This window comes from Mus caroli, chromosome 7 (genome assembly GCF_900094665.2).
Source record: "Mus caroli chromosome 7, CAROLI_EIJ_v1.1, whole genome shotgun sequence".
Taxonomy (NCBI): domain Eukaryota; kingdom Metazoa; phylum Chordata; class Mammalia; order Rodentia; family Muridae; genus Mus; species Mus caroli.
In genome coordinates this window covers 46,393,531-46,404,609 of record NC_034576.1, presented here as the reverse complement: position 1 = coordinate 46,404,609, position 11,079 = coordinate 46,393,531, and the positions used below count along the sequence as shown (strand labels likewise).

Below are 11,079 nucleotides of genomic sequence, written 5' to 3'. Positions count from 1 at the left end.
TTTTTTTTTTTTTTTAAAGTAATTACAGAGCAGGTAGTGATTGACGCAAACCTCCCTTCAGTATCAAAAGAGTCTGTGGGTTGGGGTGGGCCGGCCAGGGCCGCGAGTGGAGCTCGCTGTTGGGGACATTGTCGGAGTTGCCCCCTGGGCTCTGGTGAAGTTGTCTGTCTCTTGTGTTTTGAGGGTGAAGGAGTAGGAGGGAAGGACAGGCGTCAAACTGCAAAAGAAAAAAAAAAAAAGAAAAGAAAAGAAAAAAAAGAAAGAGCCATAAAAGGAGGGTTGTTGGGATGAGGGGAAAAGGGTACCCCTCGAAGAAGCTCCTCAACCCCTGGAAGGTGGTGGGCAGGGCAGGGGGGCAGAGGACGCGGCAAGGCGGAGGGCGGGGCCACCTCTCCTGGTCCCCAGGTCCTTTCCCATTGCAGGACCCGCAGGCGCCGCCAGGGTTGCTCGGCAAGCAGGAGCATCTCGGGCAGGCGTCCCGCGTCCCGTGCGCCTGGGTTTAGATTTGTGTCTCTTGCACGTTCTCCTTGGAGCCGCTCTTGAAGAGCAGAGGTTCGTGGATGGAGTTGAGGCCGGGGCCCTTGGCCCCGCACCCGCCTCCCGGGTTGCCGCCGTAGTGCGCCTTGAAGGCGGCCGCCACGTAGTGGTGGTGATTGAGGTGGTCTCGCTCCAGCGCCGGAAGGGCCAGGTGGCTGTCCCCACCCACGCCCGCGCCTCCAGCCACCGCGGCGGCCGCAGCCACCGACACAGCGGAGGCGGCGGGCAGCTCGTCCTCCACGTTGATGATCTCCACAGTGCGCGTGGGCCCGTGGTGCTTGTGCAGCTGGTGCTGCTTGCGCAGCTTGTAGAAGGCCACCAGCATCACGGCGGCCATGAAGGTGATGGCCACGAAGCAGCCGATGATGATTTTGGTGGTCTTCATGACATCGTCTAGGTCCTTAAGCGCATTCTCCGTCACGTCCGTGATGGGCACCGTGAAAGCCTTCTCCGTGGGTCGCGAGGAGCGCGGGGCCGGTGCCGTGGTGGACGCCGAGGCCGGGGCTGCAGCATCAGGCCGGCCGCCGCCCCACGCGCCATCAGTCGTGGGCCCCGGGGGCTCCTTCTCAGTACCTCGGGGCTGCTGGGCCTCCTCCCCCGGCTGCGTCTCCAGCGTCTCCACGGTCACCGTGGTGAAGTAGGTGTATCCACCCGCGCCCCCTGCACCGCCCCCACCCCCTGGACCCCCGCCACCGGGCCCTCCCGCAGCCACGGGGTCCACAGCCGACACGTTAAGCGTGGCCGAGGCAGTAGTGTTGCCTGCCGAGTTTGTCACCATGCACGTGTACTGGCCCGTGTCCTGCACGGTGACATTGGTGAAGTTGAGTGTGCCATCGTGCAGCACCGAAATGCGCACACGATAGGAACCGTGCGTCATGAGCGTGCCATTAGGTGTCAGCCAGTTGACCGACGTCATGGATGTGCCTGTGCGGCACTTGAGCTCAGCCGCCATGCCCTCGGTGACATTGAGGTCTGTGGGTGGCTCCACGATGACCGGGGCATAGCAGGTGAAGTGCGACTGGTCCAGCTCACCGATGTAGCGGCCCTTGAGGCCGGCGGGCGCATGGCAGCGTGCGCAGCATGTGGTATTGCTGGGCACTGTCTCCTTCAGCCACCAGCTGAGCCACAGCACATCACAGTTACAGTGCCAGGGGTTGTGGTTCAGGTGGACACGCTCCAGGCGGTGAAGGGGCGTGAAAAGGTCGTGCGGCAGCGACATCAGGTTGTTGTGGGACAGGTTCAGCTCCTCCAGCGACTTGAGGTCGTCGAAGGCGTTTCGCTCGATGGTGGCCACTTGGGCATGCATCAGCCACAGCTTGCGCAGACTGGTGAGGCCCTGGAAGGAGCCGGGGCGAATTAGGTCCAGCCGGTTCCCGGACAGCTCCAGCTCCTCCAGGCGCACAAGTGCTGTGAGGTTGGGGATGTCCTTTAGGTTGCACATGCCCAGGTTGAGGTAGCGCAGGTTCACCAGCCCCTCGAAGGCCGCCTCCGATATGTACTCCAGCCTCTTCAGCTCGCCCAGGTCTAGGCGGCGCAGTGAGGGCACACGGTTGAAGGCATAGGATGGGATGCTTTCGATGGGGTTGTTGCGCAGCCACAGCTCCCGGAGCTTGGACAGGTACTCAAAGGCCTGCGTGGGCACGGTTGTCAGCCGGTTGTCGAAGAGTTCCAGTGTGTTGAGACTGGGCAGCCCATTGAATGCTCCCACCTCGATCTTGCGCACCAGGTTCTTGCTCAGCTGTAGGATCTCCAGGTGCCGGAGGTGCTTGAATGTGTCCGTGCGGATCACCTGCGGGGAGACCAGTGTCAATGCACCTGACAAGCGTGGGAGCAGCAGGACGCTCCAGTTCACAGCAGGAGAACGCGACTCAGCGATCAGTATGTGGGCCTAAGGACAAGACCTAGGGCCTCTCACATGCTGGACAGGGGCTCTGTGACTGAACCACATCCGGCCTCTCGGGAGGATTCTAGATGGTCAATAACCACTGAGCCATGCCCCAGTCGCTCACTGGGGGATTCTAGGTAGGTGCTCTACCATTATCCTCCATTCCCAGCTGTCTTTTTACTTTGTATTCGGAGACAGGGTTTCATTAAGCACCCAAGACTGGCCTTAAACCTTTGATCTCCAGGCTTCTGTCTCTGGAATGACAGGCCCGCACCTCCAAGCCTGACTTACTGGTGCCTTTACTATAGTCCATGATATTTTCCATCTGCCCCTGTCATTCACCCTTCAACAGTCCTAAAATTTCACTGCTCAGAAAGGCAGAGAGGAGGCTCACTATGTAGGTTGTTGGGTGCTGAGCTGGGTGGGCCTGCCCCCTCTTCTTGGCTGTTTTGATGGACAGATAAATCAAGGCTGTGGTTGTAACCACAGTCTTCTCCCAACCCTGCCCTGCCTTCCTTGCTGTGGGGCCTGTCACCTGACCATCGTCCAGGGTCAATCCCTCAGGAAGGGAGGGTGGCAGAAGGCAGTTAGCTGACAAGAGTCCATGAACGTGCCCTCATGCTGTTGGAGCTTCCTGAGCCTTCGCTTCACATTGGGATCCTGATGGGGTCTTCATGGGCTTTGAGGGCATGCCACCCTAGGGAGAAGAGCTCTGGCCTACTAACCCAAAGCCTTCATCGCAGCAGCACCTGCAGGAGGCAGCTCGAGGTCATTGGCCCTGAAGCCTCACCTTCAGTGTTTGAACTCTTTATATCTCCTCCTCTCTATCCCTACCTCCACCTGCCCCCATTCCCTGTAAGGGTGTTTAGACCCACAAACCTGACACTTCATCGTTCACAGCTTGCCACAATATTCGCCTACCCCTTACAAACTGCATACCTAGATGACCAGGGACAGAGATGTCCCATACAAACTTTAAAAAAATATATATTGAGAAAGGGTCTCATGTAGCCCAGACTAGCCTTGAATTCACACGGAGCCACAGATGACTTGAATTCCAAATCTTTCTGCTTCCACCTACCCGGTGTTGAGATTACAGGCTCTCCAGCATGTGATTTATGCAGCAGTGCTGGGGGCTGCAACCCGGGACTTTCTGCATGCCAGGCAGGCAATCTACCAACTGCATCCTAACTCAAGGTCCCCTAAGGGACCATGCACGGTCCTGGCTTGAAGCAGTTCATCCTCCATGGCTATCACCTTTCCCCTTCCGTCATGCTTCCTCCTTATCGCATGTCCTGACAAGCTCCTCGGAACCGCAGGCTCACTCTTGCCTCCGAGCCTGTGTCTCTGCTGTTCCCTGAGGCTCTAAGTACTGGCCTACTACCTCTCACGGCCAAGTCCTCATCTGCCCTTTCCACCCTGCTCTGGAGGATGTCTTGCTTGTGTCCCTCATGGGTGTGAGGTGCCCATGTGGCTGTGTCACCCTTGGTTCTGGGTTTATGAGAGCGGAGCTGCCCTTCTGCAGCAGAACGACTTTTAAATCAGCCCCTCTCAGAACTCTGTGTAGGACACCCATTTTTTCTTAGTACTGGGTAACCCGGAGTCTGGAGGGCTCTCAGATTCATCTGATCACAGAGTCACACCCCCAGCTCCTCACTTGTGCCACTGAACCACAAGCACATTTCATGGGGACATTCATGAAGTCAGCGAACAGCCTAGGCACCTTGGTAGTTCTTGGAGCTGTTGTGGTTTTACTGGGAAAGAGATGAGGAGGGACGAGAGAGCAGAACATGGGGACTCATGCATATAATTAATCCCAGCACTCAGGACTCTGAGACAGGGGGATTATTGTGAGTTGGAGGCCACCCTGGGCTATGAGTCTCAACCCCACCCATACCCATAGCCCTTAAGAAGAAAACTCAGAAACTCTCACTCACTGTGGTAAGTTAAGTGGCTGGAGTCTGGACTGAGATTTCAAGTGTAAGGGACAGAGAAGGGGGAGAAAGTGGAGAGAGGATCTGTCAAGACACACTGCAAAGGCTGGTGCCAAGTCAGAACCACAGACAGAACAAGCATTCCCAAGCCCTTCTTTCCTAGTGGTGGGGATCATCTGTGCTCCTTTTAAGGAAATCTATATAGCAAGTAAAGACTGGAAGACACAGTTCAGCCGTGTTAGCCTTTCGACACACCCACTCATTCTCCTCCTTTATAGAAAAATTATTTTGTGTGTATAAGTGTTTGTCCCTCCCTCTGTGTGTGTGTGTGTGTGTGTGTGTGTTACCCACACAGACCAGAAGAGGGCATTGAATCCCTTGGAACTGAATGCTGGGAATGGAACCCAGGCTCTCTGCAAGGGCAGCAGGTGCTCTTAAGTGTCCAGGCGTCTCTCCCCCTCTCAATCTACTTTTCTATGTGTACAACATTATAGATGATTAAACTTTAAACCTTGGAGGTTTTTGAGACAGGATTTTGCTTTGTAGGCCTCGACTTGGAGCCAAGCCTCCTGAGTAGCTGAGAATACAGGTATGTGCTGGGATCACCAATCCCAATTGATGTTTAATCTGGTTTGGTTGATTAGGTAGAGAAACGCTGGGAGATTAGTAAAGCCCACATCTGGGGGTGCCAGAGCGGGCAGGTCCAGAGACCAGGAAATAATGAAGCTGGGACCTACTACTATGTTTAATCCAGTGAGGGGCTGGGGGTGTGGCTCAGTGATAGTGTCCCTGCCTAGCATCCCCCAGTAGGGAGCTGGGATATGGCTCAGAGGTAGGACCCTTGTCTGGAACCTGTAGTGAGGGGCTGGGGGTGTGGCTCAGTGGTAGAGGACCTGCCTGTCATATGTGAGACTCTGTTCAGTGGTCAGATGAGTAGGGGCTGCAACCCCACAGGAACACTTCGTTCTAAATTTCCAGCTCAGCGGATCATAATCAATGCCTGTCCTCTATTTTGGCTTCTGCTTTTCCCCCAACATCTTCCTTTCCAGTTGGTGGCCAGAGTTATCCAAGGTGCAATTCTGACTGCAGTGACATCAGTGTGCACACACACACACACACACACACAGAGAGAGAGAGAGAGAGACAGACAGACAGACACACACACACACACACACACACACACACACACACTGCTCTCTCTGCATCCTCTCCTCTGCGCCAGGCACACCAGGGACACACATGGGTCCCCTTCACTGGTCACACTCTGAGTTCTTGGCACTCTCCTGAGAGTGGTCCTCTCCTCTTCATCCTCGGGAATCCTAGGAGAGCCATCTTTGGTATCGGCTAGCTCCCGTGGCCCACATGGTCCCGCTTATCACATAGATTTTTTACTAGCCCCATTACACTGGCTGCCACTGGCTTGACAGGCCATGTTCCTGTCTTGTGAGGAGACGAGGGCAATGAGGTCTGCGTGCACAGCATTCAGTGAAATCCCGAGGTTACTGAGCCAGATTTGAAGGTGACTAGGCCAGGGAGAGGAAGGCCCTGTGATGTGGAAGGGACTCAGTTAATGGGAACTAGGTCACTCAGAAGACAAGACTCTGGGCACGCCTCTGAGGGGGCATCTAGATTGGATTCGAAGACCTACCCTGAATGTGGGTGATGCCCTCCTACAGACTGGGGAGTTGTGGACTGAATAAAAGAAGTGACTGAGCCGAGCACCTGTGGACTAGATACAGTGTGACTAGCTGCCTCCCCCTCCTGCCACCACGCCTTTATTGACTTGTTGGACAGCACCCAGAGAACTGTGGGTCAAGAGTCAAGGTAAACCTCTTCCCTGAAGTTGCTTTTCTCAGATACTCTCTTATAACAGTGAGAAAAGTTACCAGCACAGACCCTTGCTGGACGGCACCAGGGATGCTGGCGACAGCCTGCTCATCTTTAAGTATGACATCTTTAAGGGTGACAATGCCAGAGAGTGAAGCCCAATGACAGCACTTGGGAGGCTGAGGCAGGAAGGTTGCCATGAGTAAGGCAGGATTATGAGTTTCAGGCAAGTGTCATCAAACTTACTGTGTGCCCCATGAAGACCTTGAACTCACATCCCAAGTGCTGGAATTATAAGTGAGTGGTCTGCACAGGGCTGGGGATTGAACTCCGAGCTTCATGCGTGATATGCAATCACTCTAGGAACTCAACTCCAACCGCACCCTAAAGTCCCAGCCTTTTGGTAAAAAGGAACGGTTCTCAAAAATGGGCTTATAGATTTGAATGCTTGGTCATTAGGGAGTGGCACTACTGGAGGGATTAGAGGGTGTGGCCTAGGTGGAGGAGGTGTGGCCTTGTCTGAGTAGGTGTGGCCTTGTAGGAGAAAGTGTATGTCTGGGGGTAGGCTTTGGGGCTTCAAATGCTCAGGTCAGGCTCTCTCTCTCTCCCCTCCCCCGCCTGCTGATCAGGATGTATAACTTTCAGCGTCATGTCTGCCCACACGCCGCCATGCTTCCTGCCATGATGATAATAGACTAAACCTCTGACACTGTAAGCCAGCCCAGTTGAATGTTTTCCTTTGTAAGAGTTGCCTTGGTCATGGTGTCTCCTCATAGCAATAGAATATTGACTAGACAAACACCGTGTTTTCTCTTAGTTTCCCTGGTCGGGTGCCCTGGTGCCCCAAGCAGACACCACTACACTGGCTTTGATGGATCTTCTGAGAGGGTCTGTGTCATTCTGGGCCTTCCCTCAGGACAGCTATGAACAGGACAGACACATTTCTAACCTCACAGAGCCCATAGTATGGTAATTAATAATCTATAATGGTGTAATTGTGACACTTCCAGCATGCTGGGGTGATGGGCCTCAATACCCCAGTACCATCCAAAACACTCCAGATGTCCTCTGAGGCTGGAGTCAGAGTCACATGGCTTCTATGACGGCAGTTCTTGGTTGTCAATTTGACTATACCTGGAATTAACTAAAACTCAAATGGCTGGGCACAACTCAGAGGGATTATTTTTCCTTTTTCTTTTTTCTTTTTTTTAGTTAAATCACCTGAAATGGAAAGTCCTACTTCTAATCTGCACCTTTGAAGTGGGAAGATCCACCATTAATACAGATCCACCTCTAATCTGGGCCACACCTCCAGATGGTGTTAGGGTACTGAGGCCATCATGCCACTGAGGCCAGAAGCTCCACAATTACACCAAATGGGTATTTAATTATCATGCTGTGGTTTATTTGAAGTCAGGACTGTGTCTGTCCTGTCACACCTGTCCCCAGGGAATGACATAGTCTATATAAAGACATGGAAGAAGGAGGCTTGCTCTCTCTGCCTGCTTGCTCTCACTGGCAAGTCCATTCCTTCACTAGCATTAAAGTCTCCTTCTTCAGGATTCCAGTGCCCACTGAAGAACAACTGAGACAGCCAGTCTCATGGACTGAACAATTACTGGATCCTTGGATTTTCCAGTGGTAGACAGCCATTGTTAGACTAGCTGGACCACAGCCTGTAAGCCATTCTAACATGTCTTATCTGTCTGCCTCTATCCATCCATCCCTCCATCCATCCCTCCATCCCTCCATCCATCCCTCCATCCATCCATCCATCCATCCATCCATCCATCCATCTATCTATCATCTATTATTTAACTATATTCCATTTTCTCTCTCTCTCTCTCTCTCTCTCTCCATCCATCCCATCAGTTCTGTCCCCAAGAGAACCCTAACACAACTATTGACAGACACCATGGCGATGGGCTCTTGTAGCAGGGAGCCTTCCACCTCTTGCCCAAAGTTGCTGTGACAAAGGAGAAAGAGGACGGGGTCAGGAATGACCCTGCTGATTCTTGCCTGGCCCCAGCCCTTCCTGCAGCCTGGCTTCTCAGAGCACTGTGCACTTGGCTGCAGTCTGTAACCAGGACTGGAGCTGAGCGCATCACACCATGTTCTGCTAGGGCTTTTAAGAAAACAAACTGTCAAGAGATCCTTTATTAAAAATTTAACTGTGGTAGGAAAATGATTAAGTGGACCGTTCATCCTAATGCTATTAAGATAAATTGTTTTCATCCGTGCCGAATGTAATGAAGCAGGGGAAAAAGTTGAGCCAGCTTATGAGGGTTATGGTTGTTTTAGTTTTTGTGACACAAATTTTTGTTTTCAAGTTTAAAAGATACTGGGCTGGAGAGGTGGCTGACTCAGGTAAATGCTGGCCATGCACACATGATGTCCTGAGTTTGATCTTTAGAGCCCACATAAGAATCTGGGTGCATACAATCTAGCCACATAAGTGAACTTCAGGTAAAAATGGTGGAGAGGGACAGAAGAAGACACCTGATGCCAACCTCTGACCTATATGCATGCATGTATGCCCATGCAACACACAGACACCACACCATATCACATACATAGCACACACATATACATATACTCACACTATGCACAGACAACATGTGCACATACACCACACCACACACACACATATATACCTGCACCACACACACACACATATATACCTGCACCACACACAAACACATACACTCACACATACACACATATACACATCACAAACAACTACTACACATATACTCACAACACACACACATATATCCACACCCCCCACATCATACATCCACATACATCCATAACACACATCTACACAAACACACACACCACAATATACCCACACTACACACACACATGCACAAACACACACACAAGCATATATATGTGTGTATATATATGTGTGTGTATATATATGTGTATATATATATATATTCACATATATATACATATCACATACATACACATTTATACCCACAGAACATCGAAAATGAAAAACAAAAAATCCAGCTGTTTCAATGACAGCTTCTTGTGTTTCTCTCTTATCCTTTGAAAAAGTGCCTTCCTCTTCCACAGAATTCTTTGGTGGTTAGCACATGGCTGGGGCCATGTGTTGGCATCAGATTGGTAATTTGGTCACCCAGGCTTGGATTGGTCTCCCTCCCTCCCTCCCTCCCTCCCTCCCTCCCTTCCTTCCTTCTTTCCTTCCCTTGTGGCCTGCGCCTGGGGTTTTCCCCTTGCCTGTCATTAACTAGGAAGTACAAGGAGCTGTGCTGAAAAGCTGATCCCTAATTCTACTTCCTGACTCAGGCACCGCCCTCAGTGTCTCACTCTCTCAGGCCTCAGGGTGCTGTCTGTGCTGAAGAAGGGCTTGCAGGGCTGATGGGTCCCCTCCTCCTTCCTCTCCTCGACTGTGAGAAAGCACAGGCTGGGAAAGACAACTCCGGCTGTGACTTCATTCGTGGAGGTGGAGTCTCAGGGTCTCAGACAGAGGCCACCAGGCACTGACATAGCAGTCCCAAGTGTGCAGTGTGACAGCTGCACAAGGGGAGATGGGATGAGAGGTGAGGGCCACCAAGGCCATGTTTCATGCCGTGCTAGGGATGAACACAGCCACACTGTAGGTGAGCATTCGGCCACACCCCTACTCTCCCAAGCCCCCAGACTTTTCAGTAGCTCTGACAGGGGGAACCTGTTATCCTCACTTTACCCAGGATGAAGTGGGGGTCTATGCAGTTTCCATAATGTACCTGAGGCTGAGAGTGGACCCTCTATGTCCCTGGACACAGAGCACTCAGGGGCTGATGGGTGGATGAGCAGGTGCGGAAGGGGCCCCAGGAGGAGGAAGGTGCCTGTGTCACAGTGTTTACAGGGTCAGGGTGGATGAAATGGAACTGAGCTCAAAGGAAGGGCATGCTGTCTCATGGTTGTAGACCCACCATGCAAGCGGGTTACAGGACATTGCAGACCAGCCTGGGCTATAAAACAGAGCTCTACTTTAGTCCCCCCCACCCCCATCCTCCCTTACACACAGTTGGCAAAGTGCTTGCCCAGTTGGCAGGAGGGCCAGAGTTTGATTCTCAGAATTCATTAAAAAAAAAAAAAAAAGAAAAAAAGAAAAGAAAGCCAGGTGTGGTGGCAGGTGTTTGTCACTTCAGGCTGGGGATCCCTGGAGCTCACTACCCGGGGAGCCTGGCCTGACAGCTGAGCATGAAGCACTGAGAGACTCCCCCTCACAGGATGTGGCCACTACCAGAGAATGGTGTCTCAAGTTGTCCTCTGGCCACACAGACATACCACATACCACACACACAACACACACCATACACACTATACACCACACATACCACACTCCATACACATACTCACATACACCCCACACACACCTTATAGCAACAGACTACACAACACACAACACTCCACACACACACATACAGCACACATACATAAAACATACACACAGACCACACCACATGCATACACACATACACACACACTACACACACTCCACACATATACACACATACACTACATACACACACATAAACTACACACACATACATCACACACACACCACACTCCACACAGATACACACATACCACATACTTATACCACAGACACACCACACACCATACACATACACATTCACACACAACACAGACACACAACACATACCACACACACAACACACACTACACAACACACAACACAATCCACAAATATACATACATACACTACACTACACACACACACACACACACACACACACACAAGAACATCAAGGGTGGGGCTGAGAAACTTCAGTTGGGGAAGTGGTCATAGCCTCCCAGCCCACCCCCCACACTATATAAACTAGGCGTGGTGGCACTTTTTTGTCATCCTAGCCT

General features: G+C 52.0%; 1 protein-coding gene across 2 annotated transcripts in view; it reads right to left on the bottom strand.

The window, feature by feature from the left end:
• Lrrc4b (leucine rich repeat containing 4B) overlaps positions 1-11,079 on the bottom strand; it is a 32,949-nt gene continuing 21,870 nt past the window's right edge. Inside the window, exon 3 of one of the 2 annotated variants that reach the window (XM_021168530.2) lies at positions 1-2,326. In XM_021168530.2, coding sequence (XP_021024189.1) covers positions 500-2,326 — 1,827 coding nt within the window. In that variant the 3' untranslated portion in view covers positions 1-499. The remainder of the gene's footprint in view (positions 2,327-11,079) is intronic. The other variant, XM_029480203.1, reaches the window with a different exon arrangement.